We start from the raw sequence: 17,244 nt of genomic DNA on the forward strand, positions 1-17,244 counted from the left end.
TCGCAACAGCAACCACAATTAGAATAATAAGAGCTAGCATTTATTGAATTTTCAGTACAATGACAAGCAAATATTAACTCATTCAGGCCCAACAACAACCAGCATCCCCTTTTTATAAATGAGAAAGTTTAGACACAGAGAAGTTAAGGAACTCGTCCAAGTGATAGAGCTGGGATTCGAATCCAGGCGGAACTCTATTTACATGCACTGTATCTTAATAGATATTTTCTAGGTTTCCCATAGATGTAATTTGAAAAACCAAGGACAGTAGAGTAATAGCATCTGATGAGCCTTTCAGCTGTTTTGTTTCTTTATAAAGGGGGCAGTTGTGGAGTATGCGATGGTGGTCTCCATACTCCCAGAGCCAGTCTTTGGAGTCCAGTCCATTTTCCCAGCTGTATGGGGCCAGGATCCTTAAGAAGAAGGGATTTTTATAAAAGACTATTCTTGAATGATTGGCCATCTACAATTCCATTGGACACATATGGTGATCCCTCCCCTCAGCCCAGAAATAATTTCTCAGCTCCAGTATGGGTTTCACCATGACAGTCAAAAGGTCCGCAGTCACAGCATACAGCCATCATTCTTCCTTCACACAAGGAACTCTTCATCCCCTAGATTCTCCAAGGAGCTCGTGCCTCATCCCAACAGCCTTCATCCTTCCATGAATCTTAGTGTGATCCTGCAGGGCCATGCGAGACACTGGAGTGATGGAACTTAGTAGCGCTGAGAGGAACCTTCCAGATCTTTTAGTCCAGCACCTTTATCTGACACATAAGGAAACTGAAGTCCAGAGAAATTAACAGCCAGACTGCCCCTTAGTAGCAGAACTGGTACCAGACCCCTGATCTTCTGACTCCTAGTGCCCTTTGCCTTGCAACAAACTACCACACTGTGACCTTCGTATGGACCCAAAGATATCCCCTGGTTAATTCGTGAAAGAATGAAATTAATAAATTCTGCAACAGTTCACCTGAAGAGACAATACGAATACTGTTGACCTATTATAATCTTTTTATTTGCAATTTCTAACTACTCAGACAAGGGGCCCACTGGCAAAAAAAATTCTCGGAGGCTTCATGTTATGCAAAGACTTTTATTAGAATTGGATACATAGAATTTGTCTCAATTATACTATTAATATGGCCTCCAATGTGCCTAATTTACTTCTGGGAATTAAACATGTCTTAGTAATATTGAGTGAATATTTATATGTGCCAGGATCATAGAATAACAATAGTAACCAGAGACTAACTGGCTAATTATACTTTCCTTACGATTATAAAACAAAATGAATTTTTAAAAATTAAGATGAGATATTAAATTCAAAATCTCGTGATGGCCAAATATTAAAACATGTATGCACAGACAGTAACATGCTATAGGAATTTAGGGGCTTCAGATTTCAATATCTTTTTCTTTTTCCCCAGGACATTTTTATTCCCAAGGAAGACATAACACCTAAAATTTTGTTCCACTGGAGATATGTATAGATTAGATTAGGATTTTCACATGATGACTGCTGGTGGTTCTGAGTTTTAATGGTTGAAGAAGGTTGAGCTTCCCACATATAAAAATTATTTGGAAAAACATGTCTAATTATATTCCCAGGCAAATACAAGGACAGCCCTCCCCCACCATCCCCAAGAAACTGTCTTAAGTGCGCAATGCAGAAGAAAATTATACTCTATGTGGGGATCAGATTGTAACTGAGGTGTCAATCTTGATAATTCCATACAGATCAAGTAGTTTACAATTCAAAAGGAGAATGACCTACATTAATTTTTATACATGTGGGAAGATCCTTAAAATGAAACCTCAGCATCCTGGGGGGTGGGGGGAATCACAAGACACTAAGAAAAGGGTAACTAAAATATAGGCATGAGCAAACATTTAATATACTGGAATATGGAGTAAAGTTTCATTTATGAAGTGAATTTTCAAAATTCACTTCTAAGTTGATAGAGTGTAAAATTTTTGCTTTAAATTTCTTGGCAAAGCTTATTGACAAAACAATCATATTATTATATTATTTTAATTTCATCAAGACAAACCAGTCACTTGAAACTTAACATTAAATTTGTAAACATCACCCCCACTTATGACCTGGATTTGCCTCTCCTACAGGAGAAGGACGGAGAGAACCATTTCAACAAACTAAATTTCTCTTAATTTGATGTTCATAACATAAAGAATTTTCTATATAAAACCATAACAATGGTTTGAAATTTTTTCTAAATGAACAATTTCTAGAAATTATATTCCCTGAAAATGCAAATTTATCGTTTTTCAAAAGTGATTATCACCGTTCACGGTAGGCTTGTTCTATTCATTCAATAGCTACCCATCACCCAAATGCTCAAGTGAAAAGCAACATTCAGTCTACAACTTGCATATTTTGCTACTTGCTACCAAGTGTCTATTTAGTAACACCTGAAAACAGATGTGGAAAGTTGTTGCATGCTGTTTTCATTCATAAATTTTGACAGATATAACAATATTCACAGAAAGATTTCCGTGGTCAAATATTTGAAAACCGAAGTTATAGTGAAAGTTCCATGTCTTACAAGAATGTTATTTGCTCTAATCTAATTATGGAGGAAACAATCTGATAATACCTATTTAGTAGCCTAACCACTTGATATCAATTATTCAACTATTAGATATTTACTGCGGCCTTCTGCAAGGCATTGCCCTTCCTCAGAGAGATCCAATCCAATTACAGAGACGAGAAATGGATGTATGACATTTAAACTAGCAATATTAAAACTCATGTTTATCCGCAGCAATGAGAAGTCAGGAGACAGTGACATGCTAGATAGAGTTTAGCATTAAGGGCTCTCCTTGTGAACCTGGGTGGGCCCAAAGGACCAGCCAAAAGATGTGGTTTTGAGTTGATCGCAGGGCCTGGTAGATTGGAGTCATGAGATGACTGCTTTTCTAGTCATGGCCTATGCACCTTAGCAAAGATATTTTTAAAGCATCCAATCCTAAACCTGGCTGTTCTCCTGCGTTTCCAGAGTCACTTTTTTTTTCATACTGGTGAATCTAAGAAAGAAAGTACATCAATTCTTGAATTAACAATGCTCATGTTTATTTTTAGATCAGAACCAAAGTCTCTAGAAACATATTTTTTAGGTAAAAACATCATGAAAACATATGCGCATCCATTCGTGCAAGCCTAAAATGTGATGAGAAGCACCTTGGACTATTCTCCTTAAGCCAGAACCACAGTAATCCCTCTCTTTCTTTCTCTAAGAAATCACATAAACAAAAATAGGAAATAAATCCACTTCTTTGCAGAGATAATGGCTCACACTTAAAACATACCCCCAAAGAATTGCTCACAAAAGACTAATGCAGGCAGTTCACATCTGTAAATATAAATTGCAGAGACTGAGATCCTCAAGTGAGAAATTATTTCTTTCTCATTATCTTCCAATTTCAGGCACTAGCTTTGTAGAAGGTTTGAAATGCTGAAGTCCCTATTTGGTTATGTGTAAGAACAGTCTATTGCAAAAGACAGTGTATATGGGTTGGTTAGGGAAGGTGCTCTATAATTAATGTCCATTCAATGTTTTGGGAATCATCAATTGCTTGCTCTCGTTTGGTGCCAGAGTCATGTTTTGTTAAGTTCATCACAGCCAAGTTAAAATGTGTGGTTTGTGTCTTTGTCCATATGATTTTTTTCTGTTTAGACCAAATGACATGATAGCTGAAAATAACATGCCCTGATTTTTCCTGATGCATGCAGATTCTCCCAAGTTTAATACGATATGGCCGAATATTTCTTCCCTTGAGGTTTCTAAACCAAAACAAGGTAGGAGCATGTAAAATTCCTACTGATAGAAAATCCCACATGTTTAGGGGGAAAATCCTATATACTGTCATTCTGGCACTGAATAAGAGCGTTATAATAAATGCCATGTCTCCAAAAGAATCATGATTCAAACATTTTTTCTGATATGGAGAGTGTCCCAGAAACATAGTGAAAGATGTAGGAAAAAATTAAGTGGCATAGACGTTATAAGCACTTTATTAAATTTACATTGTATATCAGTCCCAAGAAAAGCCTAGAGTTCTGTCGCCATCACAGTGTGTGAGTACCAATAATAAGTCTTAAAAACTTGTGAGTGGCACAGGCGTCCTTCCACTGTCTCCCTTTTGCTTTTCTTAAACAAACTAATATGTCAGTTGTATTGAGGGTTGAGGAAAATAAATGTAAAGGCAGTATTGCAACCCCTAAGGAGACTTTCTTTTTTTCTTTTTTTTTCACTTTTCCTCTATATTGACTTACAAAAATTTGGAACTCCTCTCTCTCTCTCTCTCTCTCTCTCTCTCTCTCTCTCTCTCTCTCTCTCTCTCTCTCTCTCCTCCCTCTCCTTCCTTCCCCACATCACAGTATATTTTCCCTGTTGGGGCTTTCCCGCTTGTAATCCTTTATGAATTAACAATAATTTCTACCAGCACTAAAAGCAACTTGTGTTCTGTCTGTCCTTATAGCAGTCATTATTTTCTGACTTCTAACATCAACAATAAAAAGAAAGTTCATAATAGAGAGAGACAGACAGGAAGAAATAGAACTTTTAAAAACGGGGCAACCAAATTCATAAGATGCAGTGGAATGTTGAATTCACACTGACATCTAGCCTCTCGATAGACATGTACAAGTACGAGTTTATTTTCTTAGAAAATTGTATTCTTTTGCCTTCTTCCTTCTCAAAAAAGAAGAAAAAAGGCACATCTTTGGCTTCCACCTTCCTTCATTATATACAGGATGTTTCTTTGAAACTCTAATGAATACAGATGGAGGAGGAAATGAGCAAAAAGAGGAACCAGGAAATAGCTGCTAAGCAAAACAAAATATATTAGCAATTTGTTGAGGAGTCAAATTGGAAGGGCTGCATTTTCAGTCCTTGATCAGAGTGATAAAATCGAGACTGTCCTAGATACATATATTACTAGTAAATAGAATTATCTTAATCATCTGCTCCAAATGAATATTTTCAAGTTTCTGCACATATATGTGGAAGAAATACAGCTCAAGCTCACCCCTATTAGCAGATTTCTCTGAGGATTCAGGGGGAGGTTTGGTGACTTTATTCCTTGGCAAGTTCAATGAGAGCATCTTCAGTGAAAGGTCACTCAGTATTTCCCACTGAATTCCATAGTTCAACAAATTATACATGACAGGATCTAATACTTAACACTTCTCCACAGTAAGTGTTGAGACGAACGAAGTTATGCATTGTTCACAACCTGAAACAGACCGATTTAATTATTTTGCTATGTTTTCTGTGAGTGTCACAGGATTGAAAGCTTTCAGAAAATGTCTTTAGTTAACGCCAGCTTCACTTTTTTAGAATGTAGATAATGAGTTCAAATGAATTGATTTGAGAAGCAGCACAGTTGAATCAAGTGCTTGAACTTGAACTCTAGCTAAAGGTGCACTTTCCAGCAGAGGCCAGTTCTGTGCACCCACAATTTATCCTGTGCACATCTGCAGAGAGCATCAGAATCTATCCTGTTTTTTGCTATTTTCACAAGCAACTCTTCAGGAATAATTGGAAAAGAAATGGCAGGCCAACTTAGAGAGAAATCCCTGCCATTAACAAACCAATATCATCACAAAGGTAATAAATGTTGAGGAGAACACTACACTTTTGAAAGGTAGACAGATTGAAGGTGATTTAGATGAGGTCCAGATGCCACAGAATGGTGGACCATTATGATTCTGTTCTGTGATGTCTGATCATTTCAACCAAAACAGTGTAACTGATTTATACGTAAATGAGCTTATGGTTACACAGAGAAAATGACATGGTGAACTGAGGCAATGATATTGCTGATTAACTCAACAACACACGTGTTATTTTAAGAGAGGGACAATAGGGGATCCCAATATCTATATTGTTACTAGAATAATCTTCATATCACTGGTTACTTGATTTAAATGGTAATTCTATTTGCCTCTAAAACTAAAGCTTCTAAACTTTATGTCTGACAATGTTAAACCATTTCAACCAAACAGAAGGCTTCCTTTGCAACAAACTCCCAGAAATAACAGATACAAACAGTCTCTTCATTTAGGGCTACTTTTCAAGTGGGTGGATAAGTGATTATAGTTTGAACGTTTCACTATTGCTTCTAATGTGCTGTTCATTCTTTTAAACCTATCCAGTTGCTCCCAAAGTAGCTTTGTCAACAGTTTCTTCTGTTCAAGTTGCAAACCACAAGAGAGGTAGGAATTCTTGGATTCATACAGTGATTTCATGGTGTTATGTGTTGTGAAACATTGCACTGTATGAATCTGGAATATCTGTGAAGTGTCCCCATCAGCTTATCGGTGAGGCATGTTGACTGCTATTGATCAATGCATCAAAAAGTCCTGAGAATGTCATCTGTCAGAGGGGAAAAACAGCGTCACTCAAGAATTTGATTGCTGCAAATTAAAAATGCTGCAACATTTGTTTTCTGAAAGATTAATGTGTGAATAAGAATTATAACAGTTTAGGTTCCTGTTTAGAACATGAATGTTAGACTCTGAACATTGTTATTCATTTGCATTGAAAATATGGAGACTCACTTAGAGTGAGTTTCAAGTATGCTTTTCATGAGAACAGGATGGCAGGTTCCAGGTCTGGTGCCCATTTGGCTTTGTAACAAATGAAATAACCTTGGAATTTCTACTTCCAAACATTATTCAGAATGAATCTGAGTAAATACCAATGAAGATTTGCACTGGGTTAAGCCTTGATTATGACCTGAAAATAATAATTATATTATTGTCTTTATATGAAAACGAGCAGTATCTTTACTGTGACTCATGAATGGCCCATTCCAACTAGCATCTGTCATTCACAGAATGAAGATTTTTCAGGAAACATAAAGACTCTTGTTTCTATTTCACCATTTTCCTTTAAATGTGCTATGTGACAGGTGTGTCTTGTTTTCCACCCTTGACTGTTGGGCATATGTTATGATTTTCCTTTTTTTTTTTCTTTTTTTTTTTAAGGAAACACCTCCTACAAATAAATATATTTGTTAGTAAAATATGAATTTAGTTTGACCCACTTGGTGAAAATGACCATAATAGCTTCTCTATTGAATTTAGCCAAATCATTTTTCAGATTTTAATCAACATTGAATTGTTCCTTCTGTGGCATATAGAGAAAAAAGAGGAAAGTGATCAGAAGATGGGAAAAGCAAAACCGATAGTATTTAAACCATGCCTTAAACTTTCCTCACAACGTGCTTTCACATATTGAACATTAAAAATGCCCTTTTGAGGGGTTTCCAAATGGATTTTAAACCTGGGGAAATAAGTCATTTAGGAAAAGAGAAGGACCAGCTGATAGGTTATCAAGCCTGTGTGGGTATATGTGCGTGTACATCCTAAGGCAATCATGGAGGCCACGGTGGGGACATCATTCCTAATCTATAATATGCAAATCTACACAAAGAAACCAAGGAGGTGAAGGAGAAAGGAAGCAATAGGGACTTTTACAAAGTCCATCTCTATGTCATCTCAAGCAGGCTGGATAAACAAGAAGCCTCTTGACCTGGAATTTGACCTTACCTCATTGAATCTCTGATATCTTGGTGTCAACAGCACTGATAAGATCCAAACGCATCACTGGTGGCAAGAATAGGCCACCTCAGGAGGTAGCATTATCATAGAAAAATCCACATCATCATCCAGTGATGTGTATGGAAGAGTTTCACGAGCTACACAAGGTTGTAAGACAGGGTTGGGGTGGGGTAAGGACCAGGAAAACATTTCATTCCCACCCCTGAGGGAGGCCCCTTTGGAGTCTTGATGACTATTAATGCAGTGAAGGGAAAATAATTTTTAGAGTTTGAATTCATTCACCTCCTGTCTATCTAAAGTCTGTTCCCTAAATCCTTTCTTTTTGAGTGACTGAAATTAGGTCAAAAAAAGAAAATCTACCAATACCACAGTCAGGGTACTTTATCTTATATTTACTTAGGTAATGTAATAATGTAATCAGAGGCAGCATGGGGAACAGTGAAAAAGAAGGCACCAAGGGGATATTTAACCCTCTCCTTTACATTCTTTTTCTTCCATTTTTTCTTTCCAACCTTTTGTTTTCCTGTAACTCCTATCAGAAAGAGCCTCTAAACCTTAGAAGAGGATTGGTTCTTTCCCGACCTAGAAAGCCAACTTTGAACACTCCCTCTTCTAAAACACTTCTAGCTTTTATTGGTTTTTAACTAGCCAATTACTAAGGACTATGTTATCATAACTGCCTTATATGATATCATATGATATATGGAGGATTTTTGCCCCCCCCCAGGGGACTTTTGGTTGTCACAACTAGTTGCTACTGCATCTAGTGGGTAGAGACCAGGGAAGCTTCTGAATATCCTACAATCTACAGGACAACAAAGAATGGTTTGGCCCAAAATGGCACTAGTGCCAAGGTTGAGAACAATGCATTAGACTTTGCAGGCCTGGGCCTCATCCATTTCCCCCGGTACAAGGTGGTTCTCAGAAATATTGAAGTGTCTGCTGTGCCCCAGTATGTAGGTATGGTTTGGAGACCCCCATTAGCTTTGTTTACACAACAGTAATTACCGTGTTTCCCCCAAAATAAGACCTAGCTGGACAATCAGCTCTAATGCGTCTTTTGGAGCAAAAATTAATATAAGACCCAGTATTATATTATATCATATCATATCATATTATACCCAGTCTTATGTCATAGTTAAATAAGACCGGGTCTTATATTAATTTTTGCTCCAAAAGACACATTAGAGCTGATTGTCCGGCTAGGTCTTATTTTTGAGGAAATACATTAAAACGTATCTGAAAAAATATATGTAGTCTACAATGCAATTTGAGATTGAGATACTATATAAAGCTATAGCAATTTTTGGAAATACGGTTTTTCCTACCTAAGTTGACCTGAGTAGACATATAGTCAACTCTACTAAAATAATCACTAACTCAGTTATATCTTCTTGTTTTTTTAAATGCTTTAATCTATAGTCTATAGCCAGACTCTTATGGAATTGGAGTGGTGGGGGGATGAATTTAAAAATAACTTTCCTCTGTGATTTCCTCTGACTTCCAAAGGAAAGTGTCTCAGGATCATCACTGATTGCTTAATTCATTCCACATTTTTTTTTTTTTTAGTGCTCAGTACATGTCAGGTGATGTTTTGTGCTCTGTGGTTACAACTGTGAACAAAACAGACAAGGTCTGCATTCATGTATTTGCAACCAGAGTGTGGGGGAGAATATTTTTTGAATATAATTTCAGGTACTATAAAGGTTAAAAAATAATTAAACAGGATTAGAAAATTGGGGGTTATTGTGATTTGATCTAGGGCTGTTATTTCAGAGTGGTCACAGGATTTTCTTTGAGCAGAGAACTAAAAACAAAGTGAGGAAGCAAGTCATAGGGACACCTGTGGTGGGGCGGGGGAAATATTCCAGATAGAGGTAACAGCAAGTGCAAAGGCCCTGGGGAAGTTCTTGACACGTTTGCAGAGCAACATGGAGACATTTTGCAATGAGTGAGGGAGAGAGTCATAGCAGTGAGCCCCCCAGGGAAGCCAGGGACCAGATCAATGGGGAATGAAAGAGTTCAAACTCTGTTCATCTGAATGGCATGGGGAATCATTAGGGTTATGAGCAGAGGGATGTCATAATCTAATTTAAATTTTGAAAGAGTTACTCTGACTGCTGTGTGGAAAGGAGACTATCACAAAGATGGAAGCCAGGAGAGCAGTTTGGAGACGGCAGCAACAATCCAGGTGAGGGGTGATGGTACCTTAAGGATGAGGTGGTGAGAGGTGCTGAGATTTAGGATGTATTTTAAAAGCACAGCCAGAGGATCTGTTAATGGATTAGTTGTCAGGGATGAGAAAATGAAAGGCGTCAAAAACAACTCCAGGAATTTCGAGCTAAGCAATTGGAGGAGCAGAACTGTTGTTTATTGAGATGGCGTGAGCTGCCTGGGTGAGTAGCAGGTTTGGGAAGGTGACCAAATAGCTCAATTTTGCACATGTTAAACTTGATGTTAAGTGTCCAAGTGGAGACATTAAAAAGGCCATTGAGTATATTAGTCTGAATGAAGCCTCACTAACTGACTGCGGAGTTGGTCCAGGCCAGAAATAACTATTTTGGAAAGATCAGCACATAGATGGTTTATAAAGTCATGAGACTGAGTAAAAAACCCTGGCTCTAGGGTGAACCTAAGTAGCAATGAGGTCCAAGGACTAAGGCCTGAGACATTTCAGGACATAGGACAAAAAGCAAAAGAGAGGGAAAAGCAATGGTGGGTACAGATGGAGGAGCACCGATAGAGACAATGGTGGCCCAGAAGTCCCCTGTTCAGGAAGGGTTGCCAGGCAGCCCTGAGGGCCCCAGGAGGTTTATGATTATCAACTTAAAGTGAAACTTACTTCAAAATGGTTGGAGGAAAACTCCAGCTACGTTTGGCTGCTAGGGTTGTAGGCATGGAGAGGTGGAGAACTGGATTTAACCAGGATCAGGTTTACCCGGAAGACTGATTGGGGAGAGGGGGGCGGGGACAAGGGAGAGGAGAATATATGAAAGGAAGTGCTTATGAGGATGGACCATGGGAAGGGAGGCGATGGTAGGTAAGTGAATTGGAGGATCAAAGAATTATTGAGCTATTCCTATCATCCCTTAAGAAACTTAATATGATAACGCAGCTCAAACTGTATCCTTAATAATCATTGATGGATTCTATGCCTATGCTGAAAGACTAGTCACTAGTGGTAAATTAACAGAATACTGGGAAGAAAAAAAGAACAGTTTCATAGTTACGTTTGCAACGCCTTGTATTTGTACAATTTTCTCATGTTTTTCAAATCATTTTCAAAGATATTTTTCTCACTTTTTATTCTGCAATATGTCGTGGCCAGAGAAGACAGCTTTGTCAATGTCTCAGAAGAGTCTAAAAGTGTTAAAAAAATCAAGTTATTGTCAGCCCATTTCCTAGATTATAAGACATTTTAAATATCCACTTATTTTCTGAAATAAATTTATAGTATTGGTTTTTAGCTGAATATGATTTCATATATAACTATATGATTACTTATGTCATTTATAGTATTTACTTTTCTGATCAAAATTAATAAATTGGTTTTCAAAAAAAGGACGCAGAAACAAATAGTTAATGTCATCACAGAAATGTATACTATTCATTAAATTCAAAGAATAGTAGGTAACAGTGTCACATTTGACATATCTGTGGAGATTCATAGACTATGTTTGAAAGTGTTGAACTTGGATATCTACAAATATGCTTTTATTCCTTGGATAAAGCCTTGTCCGATGGAGCTCATTGGGAAGATCTTAGAGTCCTTCAAATACAAAGGAGCCATGTTGTGAAACGTCTCCAGCCTTAATCTCGACCCTTTCCCAACTGCATGCCTTTGCCCACTCTGTTCCTTTCACCTGAAATGCTCCTGCCCTCCTTTTTTTTTTTTTTTAATAAACCCTACCTGCCCGAAAAAGATTTAGTGTTAAGTCCAGCATTCAGTTAGTCTGTCCTAAGTCCTCTCAAGTTGGATGAATGTCTTTTTAGATCGTTTTGTGCCACTATTAAAATACCTCATGCCATTTTGTTCTCTATTTCTCAGCACACATAAACAAACCTCTTCACAACAAGGACTTCCCTGTAGTTCTAAAAAGTTCCTAGGATGAATTTATGCCCATAAAAGATGCTTTTGAAAAAAGTTGGATTAACTCTACTAGGTGCACCAAGGATCAACCTGGGGTGAGGAACATGAAGGAGGACAGCCATTCAGGGGCCCCTTCCAGACAGGAAGAGGCTGAGGGTGGGCTGTTCGTGCCCTCGGGAATTCTAGGCAGCTCTGAGGGAAGAAATCCTTGGGAAGCAATTATATTTGGAGAGTTGGGTCTCCTCCCTGTTGCCGCTACTGTGAGGTGGATCCAAGCTGAAAAGATTCTGCTTGTTTCAAACCTTCAAGCAAGGAACATTCTAGAGGCCTTCTACGTTTCCTAAGGTGTCAGAAATGCCAGCTCAGCAAGGTGTAACTCAGGGAGATGTAGTGTATTGGGGTAAATGCTTATTGTTTTTTAAGAGAATTTAATTCCATGAGCTGCAATTCTATTGTTGTTGTTACTCTTATTAATTTGGCATGCCTTAACTACTAAATTTAGGCAAGTATTTTTTTTACCTCGTATCCCACATTGGATTCCAAAGGCCTCCTTCGCCTAGAACTTCCTCTCTCTGGTTTTATTGGCTCCCCATCCCCATCCCCACCCAGCACACACACAGTGATACAGGTAGCCTCAAATAGGGACAGTGGCTTGCCTTCAGGAATCTTCCCTTCTTGCCTTTTGTTTAAGCATCTGGAGTCCCCAAGGTGCTGACCCTATCCCTGAGTATCTTCTACTCTTCACCATTTTCAGTGTCATCCTCTGCTTCTATCGAAATTTGATTTCATTCTGTCAGGACCTTGACCTCAGCTCTCTACTGTAGTAACTGCCTCTCCAATAAATGAATCTACAATGTCCTGATGAGTTGCAGCATGTTAACAAGAAAAGAAGGGGAGGCTTGTCACCCTTCCTTATTCTTCCTTATTCATTGTTGATGATGCTTATTCATTTTTACCTAGTCACCAAATGCAGTACTTCCAAAATTTTATCTGGGACAACAGAGTAACTCAGCACCTTTCATAGTGCCTGGCACATGGTAGACCAATCCAATAAAGTATTGAATGGATGGGCTCAAATAGTGCCTGTGTTTGGCTTCCTGGTGAGATGAAATCAAAGCTGGACGTTTTAAAAAAGGAGTATAAAAATGATTTTCAGTATCATGGTTGACCTTCCCCATAAATGTCCAGGTAGGCTTACCCCCCATATTTTGAGAAGACAAATAAATTACATTCCCCACCTAGTTACCTCTCACCCTTCTCATTTCTGTCTAATTTAATAATTATTGCTACCAGTTGTCTTTGTCTTTACCACTTCTTTGGAAAAGGTTGAATTAGTTCACCACTTCTTGCTTTGGTTGAGAGGCAACACAGAGAAAATCTAGTCACTCTTCACCCTTCCCCACCTGCTGTCGTTCTCTTTCCTCCATCCCCTTGTCTAGTTCTTGTTACCATCACCCCTAAGCTTCAGAGCCTCCTCCAACATTTTGAGGAGGCTAAGGGAAAAAATCTGGGAATACAGTAGCTGCCTAATCCTTCTTTTGTAGCAGACTTAGCTTGAAACTTGAAAGAAAAAGAAATCGTAAGAGCCCTTTTATAATACAAATAATCTCCCTGCTTTAGATATTGTCTCTCACACATAAACAAACATGCAGATTTGGCCTGATGAAAGGCTTCCCAAAGCCATTTTCCCTTTTAGCATTTGGGAAAAAAGCAAAAATAAGGAATTACTTAGTTGTCTAGATCACTATTAAATTTGCCGTGATTTCTGTGAAATCCTGACGAAGTTCAAGTCTCAACAGAAATGATAGTTAGACTGTAAACAATGGAGCCAAGGGTGATGGCAGATTCAGGTTCTGGATGCTCACATACTTGCCAGCCTCTTTTTGAAGCCTGCAGATGTGAAGAGAAAATGAGGGCAGTGATGCAAAGACAGTCAAGTTCTCAGTGCGCAAAAAGTAGACTTTTGCATCAATAAAATCCAACTCTTTCCAAATATTAAAAGGTGTACACCTGCAAATGCTTCTGTTCATCTGGTCTGCCAAGAATTGACAATCCCCAGTCATGTTCTGAATGTCCAACCTTTCTATCGTGCTTGAAACAGATGCTACTTCCATGCCAGTCACAACCACCTGTTGTCGCCATGTGTCATGTTGAATCGTGTATATGTAATGCCGTTCCGCCATCTTTTCTCCACTCCTCATTTTATCCGAGCATGTAGTGTGCTATTACTCTGCTACTGTATACACTCTGTATACATTTCTGTTCTTCCTTGCAAGATTGTGAATGCTTCGGCCACTCCAATCGATGCAGTTATATCGATCTGCTAAATACAGTCATTTGCGTGAGCTGTAAACACAACACTAGAGGGCAGCACTGTGAGTTATGCAGGCTGGGCTACTTCAGAAATGCTTCTGCACAGCTGGACGATGAGAATGTGTGCATAGGTCAGTTCCATTACAATTTCAGCTATTGTTCTGTGCCTTTCGAGCTATGGGGAGCTATTTAAAGTGGAGAGGCTGGTGATTTGCACCATGGCTGAGCCAAAATGAATTTTCTCAATGGAGAAAAACATCTTTGTGATAGATTTAAAATTCACTTGTGCTGGTTGAAATCATAGTTGGGGGATATATTTTGAATCCTTATGTTATTGTTGCTTTAAAGATAATGCTCTGAAAAATCGTGTTTAGAAGATGAAGAATTTTCTTTCTATTTTTTTCTTTCCTTTTTTTTTTTTTTTTTTTGCATGAAATCTTAAAACCTGGTAATTTCTATCTGATCCTAACTTTTGAAATGAAAACTCATTATATGGGATGTAACAATAGATATGAGAAATTAGGATACAAGCTCTTGCACATAATTGGTAATCAACAAATACTGATTGATTAAAAATATTGCCGTTTGGAATTGAAAGCTACTAATAACTGGTAATGTAAAAGTTTTCCTGAAATTTTCATCCACAGTAAAGAAATTCCATTTATTGAATTTTCCTAGAGCCCCCCAAAAGAGAAGCAATTTCTGAAAATTATTCTAGATGCTTAATTCTCTTAGCTTCATGAGCCCTGGAAAACTGAGTCCCCTGGGTCCCCTGGAGCAGTCTCCCCAAACCCCATGACTACTGTTTATGTCAGCTGCCGGGATAGGTGCCCTTCTCATCCAAAAAACCTTGCCTACCTTTTGTGTAGTGGAACCTGCCTTTAAGAAAGGGAGCTAATGGAAAAATAAGAAACAATAAATGGAATTTCACTTCATAATTTACTTGGAACAAATGCATATATTCAAAATGGTGATGGCTACAGATCTGTTGCCACACCAGTAGGTAACTGTATAGGCAACCAACTTTAAAGGTAGATTTTTTTACATAAGTTAAACAGAATACACGAGCTGAAAAATGGCAGGTGATCTTTTCATCAAAAAAAGGAATCCAGTCAATCTGCAATTCTGAGATTATTGTTCTTTGATTGGATTGCCAAGGTGATATAGGTACTTGCCAAGTGTCTCATAAAATAGCTGTACAAGTTGTTTTGAATTCAATTGGGCCAACTTTTACATAATGCTGTTTATGTCTACAGTATGTTCTATTTTTCAAAGTCTTCCGTATTTATTATTTGTGAATTAGTGGAGAAATCCCTGGATTTAAAGGCCGGAGAGCTGGGTTCAAGTCCCAGTTTGCTAGTTTAATAGCTGAGTGCCTTAGGTAAGTCATTGGAGAACTCTTGGTCAAATTGGGATAATACGGGATGACCAGGAAACACTTGGTGAACTATGGACTGACTTGTAAATATGTTTTTCTGACTTGATCCTCATTAACGAAATACTTGGGGGTAAGTATCGCACTGATAATTTCCCCTATTTTCTAGTTGAGAAAAGTCAGGCAAATTGGCCTAAATCATATACCTTTAGCAAAGAGTTATTTTCCTGACTTCAAAGTTAAACACTGTCTCCCAACCACTGTGACACATTTAGCAAAGCTAAGCTTGTCAGTCTTCTACTTATGGTTTACTTTCTGGATGACAGCCACAATTCGACTATGAGCTTGTGAACAGAAGCAGTTCAATTACCTCTATAACACTTGGGTTACAAAGATTTCAGGATACTAATAAAAACCAAAAGACATGTAGCTGTCTGAATTTTGAATGCAGAGTTACATTTCACTGAATGTCATTTGTAAAAGTATACAAATGTCATACCATAAATATGGAAACAAGAGAAAAGGGAAAATAAATAGGAACACAGGAGTAAAACCTAATCATTTTTACAAAATACATAAAATTAAAATGTTTTATAACTTAATTCATATTATTTTAAATAAACCAAAGAAAAGGGCCTTCTGAGAGAAGATTTTATTCCATAAAATTTCTTATAGCAGGTCACTTAATATTATCCCAATATGTTTGGCTCAGAGTATTCTATTCTCAGGAAGTTTGGCCTTTTTTCAGTCCTAAAGTAATCTGTGAACTACAAAATCTGCACTTCCTGGCCAATTCTAAGAGGTATGGTCCTGTTGTAAATCCATGTTTGATTATCCACAGACAAGAACAGAGCCCATTCAGTTTTTGTGGTTTAAATCACATAAACTAAAGATGAAATATGAAAAGCTTAATATTCATTTCTGTATTGATTTCTATTCTTAAAAAATCAAGAGCAATTGTTTTTTACCATTTCTAGAAAGTTTGTTAATTAAAATTATAAACCTTTGGAGAATTTCATTTGTTATTGAGACAAACATGTTTCTATTCAGTATGTTATACTCTTCAAACCAAGTAAAGTAATTGGTAAACACAAAGATGAGTGTTTTTAGGTACCACACAATTAGCTACAATAACCCCCAAATATCAAAATTCCTTACATTGTTGTCCTTTTCCTAAGGGGTAAAGTTGTTTTTAAAGAGTGAACAAAAAAATTTGCCTCGCTGGTATATGCTATGGTTTATCTTTTGTCTTTAGTCAATATACACACACAAGGAATCAATAACAATTTCCTAAAAGAGCTATAGATTTTAATTTTCCCACTTAAGGGGTGAAGGGCAGAGATATTGGGGCTGCCTGTACACAAGGCTAAGGCTGGAGTTCACAAGGGCTTCTGGAAGCCTGTGGCTCCATTGCCAAGGTTTGCCCTATGGAGCAATATGCCCTATTCACTCTGTTCCACCTTTAAGCTCCCCAAAGGGCTTGAGGCAGGACTGAGAATTAAATTGGAGAGGATACACCACAAGTAATTGAGAGTTCATGTTTATACTATTTTGTACAGAAAGCACTAATGAAAATGAATGGGTATTTATCCAACTCATTTTCACAGAATTAGGCAGTAAACTCAGAAAATTTGAACTTCATCTTAGTCTCTCCAAATTAAAAAAAAAAAAAAAAAAACCAAGGCACTTTCCCAATTTTTTAACAACTGGCAGTCAGATCCACGAGGGTACAGCCTATACCTTTGACAAAGTGTCGACTCTGTGTTGAAATAGATGTTTAAACTACTTGCATCATTTTATATTATGGCAAATATAAAATGCAACCTTTTCATGTTGCCACAGTGATTGCTGCTTTGTGATTACTGGTGAATTTAC

General features: G+C 37.7%; 1 protein-coding gene across 12 annotated transcripts in view; it reads left to right on the forward strand.

Moving 5' to 3' along the window:
- NTNG1 (netrin G1) overlaps nt 1-17,244 on the forward strand; it is a 294,603-nt gene that overhangs the window by 230,191 nt on the left and 47,168 nt on the right. For 4 of the 12 annotated variants that reach the window (XM_074318381.2, XM_074318379.2, XM_074318383.2 and 1 more), the window contains exons 6-8: nt 3,755-3,820; nt 6,182-6,241; nt 13,958-14,125. The exons of 2 other annotated variants lie outside the window; for them this stretch is intronic. In XM_074318381.2, coding sequence (XP_074174482.1) covers nt 3,755-3,820; nt 6,182-6,241; nt 13,958-14,125 — 294 coding nt within the window. The remainder of the gene's footprint in view (nt 1-3,754; nt 3,821-6,181; nt 6,242-13,957; nt 14,126-17,244) is intronic. 6 more of the 12 variants (XM_019746508.3, XM_074318384.2, XM_019746499.3 and 3 more) reach the window with 4 other exon arrangements.

This window comes from Rhinolophus sinicus, chromosome 7 (assembly GCF_057876585.1).
Source record: "Rhinolophus sinicus isolate RSI-liver-muscle chromosome 7, RSI-T2T, whole genome shotgun sequence".
In the NCBI taxonomy this organism is placed as follows: Eukaryota; Metazoa; Chordata; class Mammalia; order Chiroptera; family Rhinolophidae; genus Rhinolophus; species Rhinolophus sinicus.